We start from the raw sequence: 24,063 nt of genomic DNA on the forward strand, positions 1-24,063 counted from the left end.
GACAGCCAAAGTTAGATGTTTTGGAGACGAGGTTCGAGAGTGCAGACTTCGATCGTTTTGATGTAGAAGGATGCTGAGGATGAAGTTGCCAAAAAAGAGCGAGAAGACGACCAATGAGAAGGTTGATGGATGTTGAGAGGGAAGAAATTAGGCGTGTTGGTGTTAAGAGAGGATGCAGGAGATAGGCTTACATGGGAAAAGATGACACGCTGTGGAGACCCCGAACAGGATAAGGTGAAAAGGAAAAGATGGTATGTGATACAGATGATTTAGATACTGCACATGCATGTGAATTAGATTCAAGGGGAAAAACAAAGTGGGTGGTGCTTTGTATGCATACTGTGCAAATTGTATCAAAATCTGTACGCTACTGTGACTTTTATACAGTTAACTTCTGGATTTATGTACCGTTCAAGACTGCTCACTACGATGAATAAAAGTTTAATTAAAATGTCCAATACTTCGGTCTACCGCAGAAACCCTTACATCAAACTACAACGAGTAAACACGAGTCAAGAGAATAAAAACCTTTATTATTAGTGTTTTATTGAGTCTGCATAAAATGGCCCACGCCTGAGAAGCTTATGGTGAAAAAACAAAACAACAAAAACTGCTCTACTGGTAAAATTGCAACATCTACTGTATTGACTGCTTTGCAAAAAATTGTGAAATACAAATACTGTACTATTGTTTGTATGTATGGTCCACATCAGTTTTTGTAAGGTCTGTTTTCACATTCATATTTTGTTGGCAAAAGATAAAATGTAACACTGGACCCTCCTAACACATGGTTCACTTCACTTCCGAGCCAAAAAGTCACTAGGTAGGTACACTTATAGTACAATCACTAGTGCCTCAAAGTGATTACATTTACATCAAGGGTGGGGAGCATGTTAAATTTGCACTCGCAACATAGTGACAATAAGGGAAGCGCAAATAAGTGTTGTATTACTATTTTATAGACAGAACAAATACAATACACTTAACACCAAATGTCCCATTAAGGGGGCACATGAGCACTTTTCAAAAAGAATGTGACCTCCCAACTTTCTGAGAACATTCTGAAAGTCAATGCTAGCCAGCTGAATCTTGACAAAGCACAAAATGCTATTATCATGGTCTTTGTGAAGCACTAAATCAGCCAATGCCAAGTTGCGAATACAGTCTCTCCCCCCGCCACAAGACAGAGCTGCAAATGGTTATTCCAGCTGAACCTTTTAGGCCAAATGAAAGGAATGAGCCCGGCCCTCCAGGTCAGTTTTACAGACAGCTGTGTTGTTGAAAATATTACTTTAATAGAAAGTGTAAATGACAGAACATTTTAAGTAGATTTATATATAAAAATACATGATAATAGAAAAAAGTAGCAAAAAAATTGGGATATAGGCTAAAACCAATGATCAATACTCATTGATACCTTCAAATAATCTTGATGAGACTATTAAATGCCTCTCCTCAGAGAGTGTTATGTCATAAAGACAAAAAGAAGCTTTCGCTAATAGCTGATATACTTTCTGGTCCCTGCCAAGTGCACACCTGAAAGCATAGTTTGTAAACCAGGCTCTATGTTGAATGCAAGTGGACTTCACCATGGACAAATACTGCCATATAATGACAAAAAAAAAAATAAACATACTGATCTTTCAGTTTGTTTAGGGTTTTTGGATTTTCAAACCAACATTCGTATTTGTCAGTTAAGTGGTGTCTTATAACGACACAAGTTTAAAAACAAAAAACAAAAAAAGAGGGGGGGGGGGTTCAAGTCTTGGGTACAGTGAGGTTGATTTCATTAAAATTTTATAAAAGTTCCATTCCACTGCCACCTTCACTCAGCCACCTGAACCCTCACAAAACATGGGCAATATTTCTTCAAGAAATGAAAACATGCTCAGACCACCAATTGAGGCGAGGTCCAGAGCAAAACATTTAGCACACAAGCCATCATCAACTGAGAAGAATTCTGACGTTTTTGGCATTTTCTACTTCCTGGACAAAAACACTTTACATTTAATTTTTTTTTTTACCACAAGTAGTTCTAATACATGATTTGGGGAAAAGCAATTTAACAAGGTGCATGAGAAAGATGACTAACAAAGTGCCAAATTCTTTCCTGAAGGCTGTCCATCTGTAGAGGTGCGTGTACACATTTTGAGGTCTGTGGCGCAGTGTAACAAATACTATTAAATGGACAAACGTCATTCTGCTTGGATTTCCATGAATGGACTTAAATTTTGGAACTGATCTTTAACATTTTCTTTTTGGAGAGTGTGGGATTCCATTGTTGTTTAGGACATACTGGAACAGCGAGCAGAAGGGGAACCCATCTGAGTCAACACCTTGTCTAGCCACTGAAGAGGACCATTCAAATGCAACTCAATCCAGCATGGAGTGCTTGTGACAGTCTGCCTCCTGTGAAACAAGGAATCAAAAATTAATGGAACTACAGTTCATTGTGTGGACACATGCATTACAATTCTACTTCAAAAGTGAACATTGGGATTGAGCTATTAAACTAGCGATACTGTAAAGACATACTCTCCAGTGTGCAAAACTGGCTAGAGTTACCAATGGATGAGATGTGAACTTTGAGGTAAAATACACCCATGGTATATAGAAACAGTTTCAATTTACCAAATCCGTTTATTTCAGCAGCTTCATATTGGCTGACATATGAAGTGATATAATCACCTGTATTCTGCTCCCCAGCCTTTGACAAAGCTCATGCGGATAGTGCACATCCTAGTGAGTTGGTACACCGCTTCAAATCCCTGGTTAACGGACTGGGCCAGGAGAGCTGCAAATTCCTGATTGTTAAAGATTTTTAAATTACAACCTAAGGGAAAAATAAAATACAGAAAAAAAAAGATTAACGAGCAGGCATTTGATATGAGAATAAATTACCTAAATATACCAAATACAGTGGTACCTTGACTTACAAGTTTTGCAAGATACAGCTGCCAGAATATTTTTTGCTTTGTCCTGCGAGCCAGGATTTGACATACGAACAACTTTCGGTAGATGTTGCTGCGATTAAGATGCTGAAATGCACAGGTTCCACTCATCTTTTCGACCATCACGCTGTCTTTCCGTTTGTGCATCTCTGTCCAGCTGTGCATGCATTTTACTATTTTTCATTTAGTACAAGTGAATTTTCAACCATGCAGCCCAAGAAAGCAATTGTTAAGGAAAGCAGTGAGAAGAAGAGGATGATGTCGATGGATATGAAATAATAGGAAAACATGAACCGGGTGTACAAGTAAGTGACTTGGAAAAGAGTTATGACCGTTCTACGTCAATCATATTGGAATGCCCTCGGCAAAGGGCAATGAGGAAAAGGAGTCACCACTAGGTTTTTGTTGCTTTTTATTCAACCCTTCAGCACCACACACCGAACGCTTTAACGAGCTGCTGCTCCGACACAGTCGCCTGCCTTGTCGGTTTTAGGCTGCCCCCCTCTCCGCTCTTAAAAGCGTACACTCATAATTACAGTTATTGTATTTCAATACGTACGATTCTCAAGCAGAAGGAATACATCAAGTTAATAATGCCAGCCAACGGCTTGAAAATTATTTAAACTACAGAGCTGACGACGAAGGAATTAAAGGAGCGACAGATGCAGCAGCATAAGAGGTGTGGAGTGAAAGTTCTGATGAGGAGACAGAGGAGGGGCTTATCTCAATCACCGAGACAAAGGAGAACGTTCTGGATTTTGTTGGGAAGAAACATCCAGAAAAAGTTGCAACTGGTTGTGGTTTGGTGCTATGTAATGATATGTGCCTTACACTTTTCAGAAACAGTCAAAAAAAAGGCACAAACAAACCTTCTTGGACAGGTTTTTTTTTTTTTTTTTTTTTAAAAGGAATACTCCACTGAACAATGAAAAGCCTTAATCAGATAGGTCATGTCATATGGACTGTACCTTGAAAAATTGCGATTAATCCAATATCATTTAATGGTGTTTTGAAAGATTTTTTTATCTGCAATTACAAATTTTCATGGGCGCTGCCATTTTGGCGAGTCACATGACTTAAACAGAAAGTGACGTCTCCTGTGCGCAAACAAAAGAATACACAATCATGGACAGCGCTGATTTCTCACATTTATCCTCATCGTATGAAGAAATAGGAGTATCGGTTGATCGGGAAGACAGAGGAATACGTCCATACAGATTTGAACCTGTGGCTGTAAATAATGGTGAATATTTGGATGGGAATGACGCCGAGTCTGACTAGCTAACGAACCACCGGCGAAGAACAGTGAAGCGCTGATCGTGCCGGAACCATAATTATGGAAACCATTGGCAAAAGGATGCTCAAAGGAGGAAAAAAAAAAAAAAAAAAAAAAAAAAAAAGTACAGAACAACAAGAATGGACACCCTTTTGTGTAGAGGGAGGGTTCTGCTGTGTGTTTAAATTCACAGATGGGGAGTATGCCAAAGCATTCGTATTCGACATTGCCAATCAACATTTTTCCAACTTTGCCTAAAGACAAGATAAACGAATACAAGACACACCTTTGTTGGCAAGAACCGTTCACCATCGTACCATCATGATGGCAAATCAAATTGAATTATGTTCACAATTAACAGATGGAAATCTCAATGCCTGCATGATGTATGAAGCACAAGAAGTCGCATTTATGGTAAGAAGTAGGCTTATCATTGGTTAGCAACATCATCATGTTATTTAAAATAATTCAGAGACTTATTGTACTCAAAGTGTTGGCCTTAAATACGCAAATACACCTGTACTTATGTTGTACGGCTCAGGGCGACCACACTTAGATAGCCACTGGGTCCTTAAATGTTTCTTTTTCTTATTGGGCAGAATATGCCACAGAGCCTTCCTCGGATTATTTCTAACCGAATTATGGCAAAATTTTGCGATACAGTAGGGCATTTTCACGTGTCCAATGGTGGTGATTACACTATAAATCAGCCATGATTTTTTGTTTACGGACAGAATACGTCACAACCGCGGAAGTAGGTCATGTGACTCTCCAAAATGGCAGCGCCCATGAAAATTCATAATTACTGATAATCTTCTCAAATATCAATATTGAATTAACTTCAAATTTTCAAGGTACAGTACATATATGACATATCGATTAAGGCTTTTATTCCTCAGCGGAGTATTCCTTTCAATGGCCATCCATTGACACAGAAGAATGAATTGTACAAAAGGCCAAAGTTATGCAAGAGAAACAACCCGAATATAATTAAGCACAATGGGGTGGGGGGGGGGGTAGACATTAGCAACTAAGATCATCCAAGTGTAAATTAACATTACGTCAAGTAGCTTAGTGAAATGATACAAAATATGTTCAGCACAAGTGGGGGGGGGGGGGAATTGTTGAAATTAAGTTCAGAGATAGTGAAAAGGGACTAAGTGAAAGTGACCGAGAAACCACCTCCTCCACAAACATCCTCCATCTGCCTTCTCCACCCTCCACCAGTATCTTATGTTACCAAAAGTCATCTTACCTCCAAGGTAAGTACAGTTTATAAAAATAGTTCTTTTATATTTTTATACACAACAATATTTATTTAAAAATACATTTGTTATTTTAAAGATGCGGAAATTAAAAAAAATGGGGCAGTATACTGCGGGGTGTTTTTGCAATGAGAAAAAAATAAATACAGTGAAGTACAGGAATATCCAGAAAGAAAAGTTCCAGAGCGTTCAGAACCTAAAACTGGAGTGAAGGTTCACCTTCCAACAGGGTAATGACCCTAAGCACAAAGCTACAATAACAAATGAGTGGCTTCGGACCAACTCAGTCACTGTTCTTGAATGGGCTCCCCCAGAGCCCTGACTTAAACCCAATTGAGCATCTCTGGAGTGACTTACAGTGCCGTGTTAAAGTATTCGGCCCTTTGAACCTTTCGCCACATTTCAGGCTTCAAAAAAAAAAAAAAACAAAACAAAACAAAAAAAAAAAATTCATTTTTTGTCAAGAATCAACAAGTGGGACACAATCATGAAGTTAGAATGAAATTTATTGGATATTTTATACTTAAATAAAAACTGAAAAAAATGGGACGTGTAATATTATTCACCCCCTTTACTTTCAGTGCAGCAAACTCACTCCAGACGTTCAGTAAGGATCTCTGAATGATCCAATGTTGACTGATGATACATGGGATCCCCCTGTGTGTAATCAAGTCTCCGTATAAATGCATCTGCTCTGTGATAGTCTCAAGGTTCTGTTTAAAGTGCAGAGAGCATCATAAAGACCGTGGAACACACTAGGCAGGTCCGACAGTGTTTTGGAGAAGTTTAAAGCCGAATTTGCATACAAAAAGGTTTCCCAAGCTTTAAACGTCTCAAGGAGCACTGTGCAAGCAATTATATTGAAATGGAAGAAGTATCCGACCACTGCAAATCTACCAAGACCCTCTAAACTTTGACCTCGAACAAGGAGAAGAGTGATCACAGATCCAGCCAAGAGGCCCATGATCACTCTAGATGAACTGCAGATATCTACAGCTGAGGTGGGAGAGTCCGTTCATAGGACCACAGTCATACACTGCACAAATTTGTCCCTTTATGGAAGAGTGGCAAGAAGAAAGCCATTTCTCAAAGATATCCATAAAAAGTCTCCTTTAAAGTTTGCCACAAGCCACCTGGGGGACACACCAAATATGTGGAAGAAGGTGCTCTGGTCAGATGAAACAAAATCGAACGTTTTGGCCACAATGCAAAACAATACGTTTGGCATAAAAGCAACACAGCTCATCACCCTGAAAGCACCATCCCCACTGTCAAACAAGGTAGTGGCAGCCTCATGGTTTGGGCTTGCTTCTCTTCACCAGGGACAGGGAAGATGGTTAAAATTGATGAGACGATGAATGGAGCCAAACACAGGACCATTCCGGAAGAAAACCTGTTGAGTCTGCAAGACCTGAGACTGAGACAGAGATTTATCTTCCAACAGGACAATAATCCAAAATATGAAGCCAAATCTACAATGGAATGGTTCACAAATAAACGTATCCAGGTGTTAGAATGGCCAAGACAAAGTCCAGTCCTGAATTCAATCAAGAATCTGTGGGTAGAGCTGAAGACTGCTGTTCATCTAACCTCACTGAGCTTGAGCTGTTTTGCAAGGAAGAATGGACTGGGAATTTCAGTCTCTCCATGCATAAAACTGATAGAGACATACCCCAAGCGACTTGCAGCTGTAATTCCAGCAAAAAATGGCGCTACAAAGTATTAATGCAAGGGGGCCGAATAATATTGCACACCCCAGTTTGCAGGTTTTTATTTGTCAAAAAAAGTTTAAAATATCGAATAAATTTCGCTCCACTTTATGATTGTGTCCCACTTGTTGTTGATTCTCGGCAAAAAAAAAAAAAAATGTTAATTCCATATCTTTGTTTGAAGACTGAAATGTGGCGAAAGGTTGAAAAGTTCAAGGGGGCCGAATACTTTCACAAGGCACTGTAAATGTCTCTGTCCACCAACATTCACCATTCAACACAACAGTGAGTATGTAAGGTACAGTCAGTATTCAGACTCCAGTCACACACATTTGAAAAATGTATGCATGTGGTCAGTCATGTCCGCAGATATAAAGTTGCAGGTGTGTGTTCTGTTTGTAATTATGAGTGTACCCCTTTAAGAGCGGTGTCAGGTAAACTAGGAAGTAGAAGTAGGCTGAGCAGCAGTTTGTTGTTAGGAGATCGTGTGCTTCCGTGTTTAAAAAAAAAAAAAAAAAAAAAAAAAAAGACGTCAGGTTGTGGTTCACTGCGCTGATCGGTTTTCATGTGCGCTGTGCGTGGGACAAGTGCGCAGTGGTGCATCTTATAGGGAACACTGGTCAAGACTACAGAAAAGCGACGTCTTTCAATATCTATGTATTTCTACTCGTGATTTAAACCCCCCCACCCCACCCTCAATAATGAATACACACCACCCGATGACAGGAAAAAAAAAAACTAATTACAGTCATACATTTTCAGACTCTTTGCTGAGACACATTTAACTCAGGTGTTGTCAATTTTTTCCTGATCATCTTTGAGATACTAAATCTGCAAGATGGAATTGCAGAGTATCCCTAAATCCAGGTGTGAAAAAAGACTTGGAGCATCGTTTCCTAAAATACTTATAGCTGAATTAGCTCAAAAGAGTGGTTCTACTAAATACTGAGCAAACTGAATACTAATGGCACTGTGATTTGTCAGGTTCTTTTTTTAATCTACAAACATTTCAATAATTCAATTTTTTTCTGTCAATATGGGGTGTTGTGTGTATATAAACATGAAAAATATTAAATGATTTTAGCAAATGGGTCCAAAATGGTGAAAATTTTGAAGGGGGTCTGAATATTTTCCGTAACCACTGGGGAAGGGGGTGTTTTAAAAAAAAAAAAAAAAAAAAAAAAAAAAAAAAAAAAAAAAAAACACCAAGCAAGTTTTTCCCAAGGTTTCTGAGATTCTAGAGTGTAAAGTGCAGTTGGCTACTACTGTGGACTGAATAGGTGCTATATTTGAGGGTAATAGCTTGCCATCAACAAATTGAAAAAAAAAAAAAAAAAAAAAAAAGGAATATGAAGTAGCTTGTTTTTTGGACCAGTTAACGTGGTTCAAAATTTTTAATTCTAATGAATAAAATTTTAGAACCAATATCATGCACTGCTAGATGAAAGTAATTTTTTGTGACCACAGTCTTTTTGTCTGTTTTATTAACAGGGGGTACCAACAATTTAAGATTAAAAAATAGACAAGTACAACTTAAACTGAAAATTTCTTGAAATATCTTGGATTTTGAATAAAATGGAAACCGGTGCTCAAACTAGAACCTAGGAAATGATAATAGGACAGAGATTGAACTTGTTACCTGGTGGAATTTTACACACTGTAGCTGGATGCCATCCATACCGCTGATTGCAATTTGGACTCTGGACAAAGATGGCGCTATCACTCAGGCACTCAGCAAACACTTCCCCACCAATGTAGTAGAGTCTAACTCCTCTTCCTGTATACACAAAACCAAAAATATAACCTCTTATAAACTCCTAAAGTTCTTCCTGGAGCAGTCACCTTATCGGGGTGGAAGTTTGTGTGTACCAATTATCCAAGGAGAGAAGAGGTCTCGGGCTTTATGCCCCTGGCAGGGTCACCAATGGCAGAAAGGTCCCAAGTGAGGGACCAGACAAAGCACAGTTCCAAAAAACCCAATGATGATAAAAACATGAACGAAGCCAGTTTCGGTTGCCTGGACACAAGTCACTGGGGCCCCCTCTTGATGGTGGTGGGGCTGGAAGGTAAGCAATTGGCTAGGCTCACCACGAGTGGGAGGGTCCATATGGATTTGGTGAACTGGGGAGTGGCCATAGGCTGGGACCTTGGCAATCTGATCCCCAGCTACAAAAAGTTCCTTTTGGGTCATGGAATGTCACCTTTTCAGTAGGAAAGGAGCCAGGGCTGATTTGTGATGTCAAGAAGTTCCGAATCGACAAGAGTCAGACTCAACTCCATGTGACCTTGAGATCTGGTATCAGTCCTCTTGAGAGGGATTGGACTCTTTACCACGCCGCATTGAGAGTAGCCATATGAGGTGCGGCAGGCATCTGTTTAGGATGGATGCCTTCTGGACACCTCCCTGGTGAGGTGTTCCGGGCGCGACCGAGGACTCGCTGGAGAGACAAAGTCTCTCAGCTAGCCTGAGAACACCTCAGGATCCCCTCAGAAGAGCAAGAGGAAGTGGCTGGGGAGAGTGAAGTCTGGGCTTCCTTGCCTAAGCTACTGCCCCTGCAACCTGACCCCAGATAAGCGGTAGAAAAGTGATTCATGGATAAACTAGAAAAGGCAAGAATGACTAAAATTTGATAAATTGGTAAATGTTTTTTCAAAAGGGGAAATTATTTGGTCAAAAGATAGATTTCTGTGCCCGAAGCTGTGTCTTACCTATATGCCTTCGCGTCATTTCCACTGTGGCATTCCTGTTGACATTTGACAGCAGGCCCAAGCAGAATCGCTCAGAGTTTGAGGGGTCTGTAAACCCATCCACAGTCAACGAGGGCTGTGAGGCGTGGAACGTCTCTCCTACACGTTGGTTGAGCTCGTAGTAGGCTATTGAGCACCAAAAGGCTGGTTCTGAGTAAGTCACTGGTTGTAGGTCTGTATCGAGAGAGTACAAAGATCCTCATAATGTTCAGATATGACAGTTATAAAAATATTGATAATTTATAAGCTAAGGTGGATCTCTGTCTTACCCATACTGTGATTGACAGGTGACAGAGTGCTTGGAGACATCTCTGCTGGAGAACCTGGCAAAAGGAAATATAAAGCTTAGTTTCACACAAGCAATCACCAGCAAAAGACGAGTTCTTTGATATGTAATGAAAAAGGAGACTGTTTCACGTGCCAAGCAAACTCACATTTAAAACCAGGCGAGAAGAAAATAAACAAAATAAACGAGACCAATGTACAGTGCTATACGAAACAAATGGGTTCTTATTAGCATGATGAAAAAATTGTAGTTGCGCTGTCTCCCCCCCCCCCCCGAATCTGCTTTACTACTTTTTTCAGCATCAAAATGAGGTGAAAAAGATGTTATGAAATCATTCAAAGAATGGAAATGGTGTCTTAAAACTAATCTGTGGTACCTGTATCCATGCTTTGATTCATCTGTTGATCACTGGCCTCCCCATCCTCACTGATGTAGCCAGGTGGAGGTGTTTCTATTTGTTGGGAAGACAGCCCATAAGACGTTAAGAATTGAGACAAAATCATGCACTGTCATTAAACAAAATGACAAGTACTTTTAAAAAAAAAAAAAAAAAAAGGGAAAATGTATTTACTTTGATTGGTTTGGAAGGTATATTTGAATTGAAAGCTGATCCAGAGGACTTATATATCACACAAATGTAGCTAATTTTTCATTAAAAAATATAAAATAAAACATTTGTAATATTAATGCCACCGATGTCTATTTCAAACCAAGGCTCTGTTGAAGCTGCTTCCGTGTGACATTATGGAAAGACAACCCCAGTACAGAAATGGCTTCCTACACAGACAATCATACACGCGAGTGGGATCAAGAGAAGATAGAGAGCAGTGATGAAGTTTTTATGGAATGTGCAAATGCTACTGGCTTCTTGTGCATGCATAAGAGATCACAAGAGTTTCCGAAGCAACAAGCGTTTATCGAACTCAGAGGACATGGAACAGAGTGAGCGCCTACACATAGACTGCCGCAGGTAAATAACTAGAACATAGACAAGGGAACCAACCTATAACACCTAGGATAGATGTATGCCCCTATTCGGCATAGTGACAAACAACCAATAATCTACAGATTGCTCTGTGGAAGAGATAGGAACTGAAGGAGGAATTTTCTTATACTTCCCATATTCGAAAAACATCCCACACAGGTGTAATTCAACCATATGTGTTGGAACCGGTGTGACTGAGCGTCAAATACATCAAGGACATGATTCGGCGAGACCTAACGAAGTTGTGGAACTTCGCACTCAAAACAGATTGGTAGGTGCCTCAAGAAATCTACGTACACCTTGTTGACAAAATAAATCAAATTCAAACACCTTTAAACATCTGATGCTGCTTGCACACAACATTGAGTCGTTTGTTGTACTAGTGACTGAGTTGGCGTAAAACAAAAATCTAAATCTTTGGTATCGTTCTGCGATTAAAGATTTAGCCCGTATTTTAAATAATGCACCCAACACTCGAGAGCACACACTGCCATAGTCAAATTTCAGGAGACCTCAACAGTACACTAATTTTATACAGTGTCCAAATTTTGTCACCTCCTAAACATCACATGGATACGGATATTAGCTGACATATACATCTGTATCGGTATTGTACTTACACTTAAAACGAGGTAGATACTTGTCAATACTAAACAATTCAACACTTATTTACTTACTTGCTACCGAAGACAAGTGAACGCTGTACCGGGTTTTCGAAGCTGTCCTCCGTGAAATGCTTGGAACATATTACTGTCCACTTTGATTTGTAAGTCCAATCCCCCCACTTTGTCTTCACAAACCTGGTCCGCTCAGTTCATCTTTCGGCCATTCATGTAAGGAGACTCCGTCAGCGTTTGACGTATGCAACACACTTCCTCATTATCATTGCTAGCTTTTTCCACTCTCTGGCTAAATGTTGTCTTGCCGTGACGTCACATTCCGGGGAGTTACGGAATTTGCCGAATCTAAGTGAAATATCGAACAAAATCTTGAGACTGACTTTGACGCCAATTTATTTCATTTCTGTTGTGTTGAGAATTTAAATATTTTTTTAATGAAATTTTAGCTACATTTGTACAATGGACAAAATATATTTTCTCTGGCTTAGACCTTTAATATCTGTGTAGCCCATATAACAAAAAAGGCACATATAGGGTTGGGGGATTGATTTTTTTTTTTTTTAAAACACTAAATAAAATTGATATGTCAGTAACTTCACCTGGTATATAGTTATTTGGAGGATCAATTCCCGCAGGAAAGTTTGTGTTCTCAGGTATGGAATGTGTGTAGTCATCCAGAGGCGGCAACTCTGTCAGAATTTCAGAATGTCTTGGCACAAGAACTGGAGGCAGAACTGCGAGAATGGGAAAGTTAAGAGTTCAGTTAGTATCTTCAAATTTACTACTTTTCATTTTAAAATGATTTAAAAGAAAAACACTAACACTTGGGTCACACACAAAAACAGTGTTAACAATAAGGATCCTGAAACTACTCTGTAAATTAGACTAAGTGTGTGTGTGCGCATGTGTGTAGGGGGTGGGGCATGTTTGCGCAAACAGAAATACTTTCATTCTGTAGGTTGAGACTATAGAAAGATTTTAGTGAGGGATGAAAATACTTCACAAACCAAATAAAATTTTCAAAAGGATAAAGAGATAAAACAGGGTTGGCAGACAGTCACTAGGTGTTCAAAATTTACGTTTACTATTACTTGGTACTTTGCGTTTTGTTATCGTTGGCTCTCTTATGAGAGTCTTTGTAATGACCTTAGTACCGGTATTTATCTCAAATAGCACCCTTTGTTCACTAGGATTACTTTTATAATTAGTGTTATTAAAGCAGAAGCGCTACATAAATAGAATATGGATAAGGAATGGGATTTAATATGTAGACTTCTCACTCCTTTGTGAGCAAGGAAAACAGATGTTCAGTGTTTCACTGTTTCTTGTTTTATTAATGTCCAATATAAACATTCAAAAACATTTTTCAAGATAAAAAGGTATAATCTTCTGAACTGTGGATGAGCAAAAGAAGTACATTGTGGAACATTCATAAGAGTCCGAAATTGAGCTTGTAAATCAGGGGTGCCCAGACTTTTTTACCCCAAGATCTACTTCTCAAGCATCCTGCCTCTCGTGATTGACTGGGAGGGTGACACTTTTTTTTTTTTTTTAAGAATGACAAATGATGAAATAGAATGCCCAAGTCACAAAGATCTACCCACTACAAAAATGCAAAACATATTTTAAAGTATACTGAGGATTCTTTGTGTAAATGTATGCTTGTGTGCCTTGCATAACCGCATGAGCCAATATTACACAACATAATTAAAGTTCAAACATTTTTTTGTAACTATCCGAGTTCACGATGATCAATAAACACCATACGAATGAAAATGCACACCTGGGCTGTCACTCACGTCAGTGGATTCGTCCAACTGCAGGGCAACAAACACAATCTCCGATGTCCTTCCACACATCAGCCATGGTTTAATGGCGCCGTGTAACTATACTCCTTTACAGCTGCATTGATTTTATTGAAGATAATATTTCTGCCTTATTTTTAAAAGATCAGAACAACGAGTCAGCTATGCCTCTTATGTGTAATGCGACAAACCTAGAAACGATGGTGGTGGCTTTCGCTGTTGAACTATACTGTGTGAAAAGAGACTGCTGTGAGGCCAGTTGGGATTATAGTTCGCTCACTTTTCTCATTCTCAGTTTGGTTTATGGCGGAATGTTGGTGCAGTATTTTCCATAAACAGTTCGACAATGCCGTTCCACATTTCACTACACTGGGAGACGAGGCAAACGCGCTTAAAAAATCGTTTAAAAAAAAAAAAAAAAAAAAAAAAAAATTGTCCACCTCCCCCATTCTATATGAAAGTGATGTTTTTTTACTTTACTGCAGCATCCATACTCATGTTTAAGATTTCTTAAGCGAGATCTTAAAATGGGGGGGGGGGGCGACTCACTGACAGCGTATTTTCCTGTAGTGTCGTTTGCACATGGGCAGTGAACTAAAGTTAAAAAAAAAAAAAAAAAAAAAAGGCTTGTCTTTTTTCTTTTCAAGACTTCATCGCGATCAACCGAAACTGCCTCGAAACGCATTGAACACCCCTGTTTTAAATGCTGTGCTTGAACAAAGTGTGTGAAAAAGTATGCGCCCCCTTCCTGATTTCAGTTTTTTTCTATCACACAGAAAGGTATCAAATCAAAGTGATTTTAATGTCACTCAGAGGCAAGCCTGGGAAGTACAAAATGCAGTTTTCAGAAGGCAACTGAAATCTACTAAAAAAAAAAAAAAAAAAAAAAAAAAAAAAAAGGTACAATAAATAAATAAATGCCAAACCCTTCTGACAATCTTTGAAAAATTAACTGCTTCCAGAAGCTAATAACGGGTTGTGCCACCCTCGGCACCATTAACTGAAATAAAGTATTTGTGATAATTGGAGAGTCTTTCCAATCGCTCTGGAAGAACTTTGTCCCAGTCTTTTTTGCAGAATTATTTCAACGCTGCTAATTAAAAGAGTTCTCTAGCATTAACTGCCCATTTAGGGTCAAACCACAGCATCTCAACTCGATTTAAACCCAGCCTTTGACTTGGCCACTCCAAAACCATAACTTGGTCTTATTTTTTTGTGCCATTCAGAGGTGGACTTGTTGGTGTGTTTCAGATCATTGTCTTGCTGCATGTTGCAAGAGCGCTGTTAAACATTTTCACATCATTAGCCATCTGTCTGGCCAACCTGTAGAGATCCTTTTCTTGTTCTTTAGTGTCCAACTTGGTGCACATGTCCTCATATGCCTCTTCCTTAAGACACTTCTACCTTTGCCCTAAGTCACATCTCAACGTATTGGTTCTCTCAGTGTACCACTTTGTCGCTAACCTCTTGTATTATTTCCTGTACTTTTGAGGTTCCACCACCAAGTCTACTTCTCACATTTGCCATCAGAAGCTATCCCAAGTATTCTCCTGACAGTCTCTTTCATCATTCGTCTTCCTCCAAACACAGTTTGCGGAATTATGACCAAAAAGTTCCATTTTGGTCTCATCTGACCACAAAACCTTTTCCCATGACTCCTCTGTACCATCCAAATGGTCATTGGCAAACTTAAGACGGGCCTTGACATGTGCTGGTTTAAGCAGGGGAACCTTCCGTGCCATGCATGATTTCAAACCATGATGTCTTAGTGTATTACCAACAGTCACCTTGGAAACGGTGGTCCCAGCTCTTTTCAGGTCATTGACCAAGTCCTGTCGTGTAGTCGTGGGCTGATTCCTCACCTTTCTAAGGATCATTGAGACCCCATGAGGTGATATCATGGGGCTCCACTTTGATTGAGATTGACTGTCATGTTTAGCTTCTTCCATTTTCTAATGATTGCTCTAACAGTGGACCTTTTTTAACCAAGCTGCTTGGCAATTTCTCCGTAGCCCTCTCCAGCCGTGTGGAGTTGTACAACTTTGTTTTCTCGTGTCTTTGGACAGCTCTTTGGTCTTGGCCATGTTACAAGTTTGAGTCTTACCGATTGTATGGGGTGGACAGGTGTCTTTATGCAGCTAACGACATCACACAGGTGCATCTGATTCAGGATAATACATGGAATGGAGGTGGACTTTTAAAGGCAGACGAACAGGTCTTTGAGGGTCAGAATTCTAGCTGATAAGACAGGGGTTCAAATAGTTATTTGCAGCTGTAACACAAATCGTTTAAAAAAAAAATCATTGTGATTTCTGGATTTTTCATTTTAGATTATCTCTCTCACAGTGGACATGCACCTATGATGAAAATTTCAGACCACTCCATGATTTCTAAGTAGGAGAACTTGCAATATTAGCAGTGTTCAAATAATTATTTTCTTGAATATAACTATAGTAAATATGAGATCGTGATTTTCTTTGACTTGATCTAAGTTCTAACATTAGACTAGTCTGTCCATATATCTAAATGCGAACGGTCATTTTTCTCCCGTGGTACCGCGTTATCTTGAAGTTGAAAATGTTTCTCCTCTCCATGCTTTAGCAAGATACAGATCATCTACTGCTAGCTTTCAATGGATTGACAATAGAATGCGCTGTAAATTACACTAGACTAACAATACATCAGGATGAAATAAAATGATTTGATTTTATGAATACTTAGTTTTGAAATTTCATGTCTACTGACCTCTTTAAAATGTCTGTCTCTGTGCAATAAATTATGATTATGGTATTAGGTAACAATTACATACTGTGGTATAACAACTCAGTAAGTTATTTTAAGGTCTTGAGATTCCATCCCTAATCGCACCTGTGACTTTATATCTATGGCATGACTGACCACACCTGTACATTTTTCCAAATGTGAGTGACTGCAGTACTGATTGGATAACCGCTGTGCAGAACTGTCTCAGTAGCTCTTGTGACAGGCCGTGGTTCCTCAGAAGCCGCAAGAAGTACCAGGGTTCCCACTCTTTTCTTGAAAATTTCCAGGACATTTTCAGCTTCTCCAGAGCGAGTCAAGTTATCACAAAATACACTAGTAACCTCAACAAGCTTGGGAGAAGTGTTATTTTCTACAATTGAACATTTCACCAGAGTACTTCAATGTTTATTCCTCTCACTCTCGTATTTTCTCCACAAAATATTTTCATGTGTTCGATAAATGACCAAAACAATTTCCTTTAGTTAATCGGTTTCCTTATTGTATTTAGTTTACAGTACGGTTTACTTTGTGCATGTGACACCTGTATCCTTAAAGTAAAAATCTAAATCACAGCAAAAATAAAGATACAAATATCAAAATAAAATTCTATCCTGCAGTTCAAAACAGTCAATATAAAAAAGCAATGCCATGTCAATTAAAATGTTCCTCTTGGGAGGGGGGAAAAAAAAAAAAAAAAAAAAAAGTTACTGTAGCTTTTTGACACTCTCCTGCAGATCTTTCAACATTTTGGCTACAGCTTGTAGCTCTTCCTTTTTCTCAGCCACACTTTTGCGATAAGCATTGCATTTGGAGAGTAATGTGAAGTCCTGTTTTATTCTGCACACACTGCCATTTCGTTTGCATCTTACTGCTCTTCATTATTCTTTGTTTTGCTTTGACATTTTCTATGTCTTGCTGGAGCGCTGTTCTTTTTTCCCGGAGACATGGGAAACCTGAGTACGTCACTTGCTATTTTTTTTTTTAAGGATAGAGTTAATGTTAATCTCTCACTTCAGGTTCACCTCAATCTCAGTCTTCGCCTTAAAGACATTCTTAGCTAATGCTTCCTTTAAAATAACCTCTACGCCATGGTAAAATAATTTAAGTCAGGCCCCTGAACTTCTAGACTTATTTCCTTTCCACTTGTTCTCTTGGATGCACAATAAAGTATATACACCTTTCTCCGAATTATCATGTCAACCAACTCCTGAACCTTTCACAAGCTTCTGACAGTACTCTGCTGAACACTGGCCCATTCCTCCCGACAGAACTGGTGTAAGCGAGTCAGGTTTGTCGATTGCCTTGCAGCACTTAACACAAAACTCAACTTAACATAAAAGGTTGGAGACTCTTGGTCAGGCCACAGTTCACGGATTAAATATAAAACAATGTTCAGTAGAAAAAAAATGTGATAAGGGGAAATGAGGAGAAATTAAATGAACAAGTTGTTTGTGTACATGTGATACAAATGATAATATGAAGCCATCTTACCTGGGGTCTCTACCCTTTGATAATGGTATGGGTTGATGCAGACCTCATCCTTCTTGGGGTGAAAGGCATACTCACAGGCCTCGATAGCACGCAATTCATGGTGGCTGTGAAGGTCTGGCCAACGCCACAAACGGCAATAGATAACATGGGGAAGCCCTTTCCTGTGGGAGACCTGCAAGCGCCCATCAAGGGATCTAAATTGAGGGCAAAAGAAAGAGGGATGAGAAATGCACAAAGGAAATTAATACAAGATTAGATTGCGTGGTGATGGTAATCAAACAAAGGTGTTTTCATTGACTATCATTTAAGGCAATAATTATGACATGGCAAAGATACATATAGTGTCAGTGAAGTGTTGAGAATGGTCACCTTGTTTGGTCAGAATAGCTGTAAAGGCCTGATGTATCCCACTGTTCTATCGTATTTGGTGTACTTAGTCCCCATATTTCTGAGCAATTGCTGTGCATGAAAAAAAGTACAATGTAAATGATTAACTAACTTATTTATTTAAGCTTTAGTTATCCAAGAAAAGCAATAGGGTATATACACAACCTACTTTCACATTTGACAAAACGTGTAAAAGTACTTCGTTGACTTGTTGAATGGCAAAGGGGTTCATGACATAGCATGCATCTTTAACAGCTACAATGTCTTTTTTTTTTTTTAAAAAGGTAGAAGGGATTGGGCAGACCACAAACTGAAAATTCACAGATAATTGCTTTGGGACTTAAACCCACCAAATTATCAAAGAAGCATTGACAATCCTCCATTAACTATGTTTTCAGGGTTAGTTTCTATCACAAAAAAAAATGGGAGGGGGGGGGTTTAAAGAAAAACGAAGATAAAATCAGATACACGTAATCAGCAAATGTGCGGGGGTTCACTATACATGTTTATCTTTTGTCCAAAGACACCAGCTGGAAAGAAAAAACAAATTTTGCAAATTTAGCTTCAAACTCCTCATTAGCATATCTTACAAAAGAAACTCAGCTATCACGTGACGTTCTCCATAAGGCGGATTCAGAACAGAGTCCGATTTGTAATGCAGACTTGGATGCAGAGTAAAACAAAGCAAAAAGAAAGTAAACACAAAGACAACACAGTATACATGATATGGTTAAATACATTCATTACATGGCACAAGATATAATAAAGATTCATTGGCAGAAAAGAGATGCAGCAATCATGTACAGTATCGGTCACTAACTTTATAAAACAACAATATTGGGATTAACAAAATGAGTTTTACTACCGTTTTTGTTGCAGAGTCTTCCAGGTCTTTGGGGGAGAAAATTAAAAAGGTCATCTACAAATACATGTTCAATCTGATTCAGATCAGGAGATTCACTTGGCAATTGTATTACATTTGACTTGGCATTAAAAAAAAAAAAAAAAAAAAAAAAAAAATCTGGTTTCATTTTCAGTCTGCTTTGGTTCATTGTACATGTGCACTGTAGTACTGTACAAATGGGTTCTGAAGCATTTGACAGAATATGACCAGATATCAACCAAAATCCTTCAGAATGCATCCTGTTGCTCGTCATGTCTCACATCAATAAAAAGGGGACAAGTTACATTGACAGTTGTACTTTACATGCACATGCTATGACAGTAGCACCACCACAGTACATTGCTGAGCTGATATTTTTTTGGATCATGAACTGTTTAAGTGTCTATCATCTTCCTATCACTTTTGTAGCTGATCTTTACCTCATTTGTCTATAGGATGTTGTAAAACTGCAAAGTCTTAGTTTTTTTTAAGCAAATTCTAATCTGGACTTCCTTTTTTGAGGCTCAACGACAGGGTTTTTGAGTTGGCTAGCTTTGTGAAAGTTTTTTTTTTTTTTTCCCCTTCACAAAGGAAATAATTCTTTATATTACCACCATGGTTGTTTTCAGGTGAGGACGAGCTCACTGGTGAATCTTTTTCAATTCCCTTGTGACCAGTTCATGGTGTCCCCCCACCTCTTGCTGAGAGTCAGCTGGGATAGCTTCCAAGCATGTCCGTGACCCAAGTGAAGATAACTGGTACAAAAAAAATTGTTGGATGAAGGGAAGAATGTTGCAAACAGTTGATTTGGCCCAACTAAGTTTAGGGCATCTCTTTGATGGGTTGGTTTTGATTTTTCAATCCGTTGTTGGCTTGTTTCACTGATAGTGACACGTCTTCCCCTCTCATGTTGAGAGTCAACAGCAATGAATTTCATATGCAAATAAAGTTGAAATGATCTCTTGACCTTTTTTCAATCTTGCAAATAGGATAATGAGGGAATTACACACACACCAGGCTATGGAACAGGTGAGCAGCCAATTGTCCCATTATTTTTGGTTCATGAAAAACAGGGGTCTCAAACCGGCGGCCCACGACCCATTTGGGGACCGCAACATGATCATTTGTGGCTTCCACCTTAATATGAAAGTGCGTTAGTGCAGCCCTCGAGTTTAACATGGATGGCACTTTTACAGTGTTGTGTGCAGAGCTGACGACCCAACCAATTATGGTGGGGGTATATGGCTCTCAGAGGTGTGACATTGACTGGGCTGATGCAAGCAGAGAAACATTTTTCTGAGTGAAAATTACAACAGCGTTGCTATGAAGTGTCTTATGAGTAGTATTGCACAGAAAATAAGTATTTGAGCACCCTGCTATATTGCAAGTTCTCCCACTTAGAAATCCTGGAGGGGTCTGAAATTTTTATTGTAGGTGCTTGTCCACTGTGAGAGATAATCTAAAAAGAAAAATCCAGAAGTCACAATGTATTATTTTTAACGATTTATTTGTGTGATACCGCTGCAAATAAGTATTTGAACACCTCTCTATCAGGTAGAATTCTGACCCTCAAAGACCTGTTAGTCCACATCCACTCCATGTATTACCCTGAATCAGATCCACCTGTGTAAGGCCATTAGCTGCATAAAGACACTTTGTACACACCATACAATCAGTAAGACTCAAACTTGTCACATGGCCAAGACCAAAGAGCTGTCCAAAGACACCAGAGACAAAATTGTACAACTCAACACAGCAGGAAAGGGCTACGGAGAAATTGCCAAGCAGCGTGGTGAAACAAGGTCCACTGTTGAAACAATGATTAGAAAATGGAAGAAGCTAAACATGAGGGTCAATCTCAATCGGAGTGTAGTCCCATGCAAGATATCACCTTGTGGGGTCTCAATGATCCTTAGAAAGATGAGGAATTACCCCAGGATTACACAACAGGACTCAATGACCCGAAAAGAGCTGGGACAACCGTTTCAAGGGTGACTAATGGTAATACACTAAGACCTCATGGTTTGAAATGATGGAAGGCACGGAAGGTTGCCTTGCTTAAAGCAGCACATGTCAAGGTGTGTCTTAAGTTTGCCAATGACCATTTGGATGGTACAGACGAGTCATGGGAGGTTTTGTGGTCAGATGAGACCAAAATTGAACTTTTTGGTCATAATTCCACTGTGTTTGAAGGAAGATGAATGATGAGTTCCATCCCTACTGTGAAGCATGAGGGTGGTAGCATCATGCTTTGGGGGTGTTTTTCTGCACATGGTACAGGACAACTGCACTGTATTAAGGAGAGGATGACCACAGCCATGTATTGTGAGATTTTGGGGAACAACCTCTTTCCCTCAGTCAGAGCATTGAAGATAGGTTGTAGCTGGGTGTTTTAACATGACAATGACCTGAAACACACAGCCAGGAAAACCAAGGAAAGGTTCCATCAGAAGCATATCAAGGTTCTGGCGTGGCCTGGCCAGTCTCCAGACCTAAACCCAGCAGAAAATGTTTGGCGGGAGCTGAAACTTTGTGTTCCTCAGCGACAGCCCAGAAACCTGTTTGATCTAGAGAGCTGTGTGGAGGAGTGGGCCAAAATCCTTCCTGCAGGATGTGCAAACCTGGTGAACAACTACAGGAAAGACCTCTGTATTTGCAAACAAAAGCTACTGTACCAAATATTAACATTGTTTTCTTGGCTGTTCAAATACTTATTTGCAGCTGTATCACACAAACAAATCATTAAAAAAAAAAATCATACATTATGATTTCTGGATTTATCTTTTTAGATTATCTCTCTCACAGTGGACATGCACCTATGATGAAAATTTCAGACCCCTCTGTGATTTCTAAGTGGGAGAACTTGCAATATAGCAGGGTGTTCAAATACTTATTTTCTTCACTGTGTGCGTGTGTGTGTGTGTGAGAGAGAGAGAGAGAGAGAGAGAGTGTAAAGTATAGCCAATAGTGGCAAGGTCTTAATCTTGTATTTTGTGGTTATTTGTAGTAAGCACACATTCCTAAACAAGAGATGCTCATTCACATTAAGACAGCCACTGTACTTCTACAAAGATAACAGTGAGGTCTTAAATAATTCTCAGCCGATAACCTACATGTTATCTTGAGACGTACAAACATCTGAACTGGTCTTTGCCACCCTATCAGTGTTCCCACTGAACAGGAATCTGGTCATCAAGGCTGCAAGCTGATAGAAGGAATGTCTCTCAACTAAGACTTTTACATACTTTTTTGAATGTTGCCTACAAATAATCACATCTGATACAGTACTTATACCTGGGGATGGTGACACACTTGGTGTTGCAGTTCTGCGTGGTAATAGCTTTCTCCAGTTCATCTAGCTGCCCTGTCTTCTTGAGCTTCTTCACTAAACTCTTCACAGCCTTCTCGCACCATTTCTCTTCTTGGCCATTCTGTTCACCCCCACCCGCGCCACCTGGTCCGTTGGTTGACTTCTTCCAGCCCAAAAGCCTCTTCACTACAGGAGGAGTAAAGGGCAAGATGGATGACATCTTGGGTTCACAACCCAGAAGTCTCCAGAGGACTCAGTATACAAGAAGAGGGACCTCTTGCTACAATTTGGGCCCGTTATCGTTGGAGCCCCCTCCAAAACAGTCAGGAGATGAACCCAGATCTATTGCAGGACACACAGAAATCCACATCATTCAAAAGAAAAATAATAATTACAGAGAAACTATAATTTCTCTCAACGCGGTCTTGTCGGTAACTGCAGAACTGCTAGCTTAACACTTAAATTTGAGAGTGTACAAAGTTAGCTCACGTGTTCCTCAAAACCATTACAATCCCACCTCACCACAACGCGTTATGGATCATTAACCATGGAGATGAGTGCTTACAAATAAAGTGTGCACAACGGGTGACATTTGAGACAACGAGCATCTCCAACAATAACACTTTATTAGGCCGACATTTAGCGACCTGTTGGGGGGGGCTTCTCGCTTTAAAGCACATGAAGCGCGCCGCTAGCACCAATTGTGAAATGTTTTCCCCTTGTTCCCAAGGAGAAAACCTACGAATACGCGGAGACTTAACCAAGCTATTAGAAAATAATTTTGTGTGGTGACTAGCTTCTGGCTCGGTGAGCTAATGTTAGCATAACTGTCGGCTAGCTGCCAGCTTGTTATCAAAAATCCTTTTGTCGTCATCCACGGAAGGGGGAAAAAAAGCTATGCGCAACAGTCCACTGAGCTTGTACTACCTCAAGTTAATTTGGGAACTCATTTTAATTCACACACACTACTTACTATATAACGTCGTTTCATGGGTGGTACGAACAAGTTGTAATTATGGCCAGCCATGAAATGTGATTTTTGCTGAAATAGAGTAAAAGGTTCCAACAATCTGTTAACATCACGAAGGAACTGTTATACACTACGCTTCAGATTCCGCTGGCTAGCGGAGCAAGAGCCCCCCCCCCCCCCACACACACACACACACACAAAACAGCATCCTTTAAAGTCTTGGTGGGTGGGAGAAAACAGCTAAGCGTTGCACTACTCACCAAGTATGAAACCCTAACGTCCCGCAGAAGTAGAAAGGCAGACGGTCAAATAAACAAATACATTGAATAAAATGATGGGTAATATGACACCTCCGCTGAATTTGAGAAAACTTGACAGCTTTTCTTAAGTTGCTAACAGTGCAAAACGAACCGAGTTAGCCATGTTAGGTAGACCGGAAAAGGACAACACGTGATTGGTACACAACAGCCTATAATCCACCCTCGTTACGTGATGACGTTTCTCCTTTTAAAGTAAAATGTTTCGAATGGGTGGAAAAGAGTTTATTAGGGGTAGGTCGAATGGGTTGGAAGTAGAACAATGACTAATTAATTTGTAGCTTCTGATAAAACAAG

At 39.6% G+C, this 24,063-nt stretch overlaps 1 protein-coding gene across 2 annotated transcripts; it reads right to left on the reverse strand.

Annotated features, from left to right (window-relative positions):
* Nucleotides 1–622: 622 nt before the first annotated feature.
* Nucleotides 623–23,949, reverse strand: LOC133499624 (mothers against decapentaplegic homolog 2). Of its 2 annotated transcripts, none has more exons than XM_061817842.1 (11): nt 23,710–23,949; nt 22,464–22,821; nt 18,269–18,358; nt 17,900–18,093; nt 12,440–12,574; nt 10,612–10,686; nt 10,219–10,272; nt 9,911–10,123; nt 8,841–8,978; nt 2,689–2,833; nt 623–2,409 (listed from the first exon to the last, which is right to left on the reverse strand). In XM_061817842.1, the coding sequence occupies exons 2-11, from the start codon at nt 22,697–22,699 to the stop codon at nt 2,286–2,288; spliced, it is 1,404 nt and encodes a 467-aa protein (XP_061673826.1). In that variant the 5' UTR covers nt 22,700–22,821; nt 23,710–23,949; the 3' UTR covers nt 623–2,285. The 2 variants fall into 2 exon arrangements, with proteins under 2 accessions (XP_061673826.1, XP_061673827.1); XM_061817843.1 differs by lacking the exon at nt 23,710–23,949 and adding an exon at nt 23,453–23,609.
* Between the last annotated feature and the right edge of the window lie 114 nt (nt 23,950–24,063).

Source organism: Syngnathoides biaculeatus, chromosome 4, assembly GCF_019802595.1.
Source record: "Syngnathoides biaculeatus isolate LvHL_M chromosome 4, ASM1980259v1, whole genome shotgun sequence".
In the NCBI taxonomy this organism is placed as follows: Eukaryota; Metazoa; Chordata; class Actinopteri; order Syngnathiformes; family Syngnathidae; genus Syngnathoides; species Syngnathoides biaculeatus.

What these genes read in the sequence shown, in the direction of transcription:
- LOC133499624 (XM_061817842.1), bottom strand. Translation starts at nt 22,699, where the DNA reads ATGTCATCCATCTTGCCCTTTACTCCTCCTGTAGTGAAGAGGCTTTTG. An exon ending in AAGTGTGTCACCATCCCCAG is followed by an intron (nt 18,359 to 22,463) that starts GTATAAGTACTG and finishes TTTCATGCACAG; the next exon opens with CAATTGCTCAGAAATATGGG. An exon ending in TCCAAATAACTATATACCAG is followed by an intron (nt 10,687 to 12,439) that starts GTGAAGTTACTG and finishes CCCAACAAATAG; the next exon opens with AAACACCTCCACCTGGCTAC.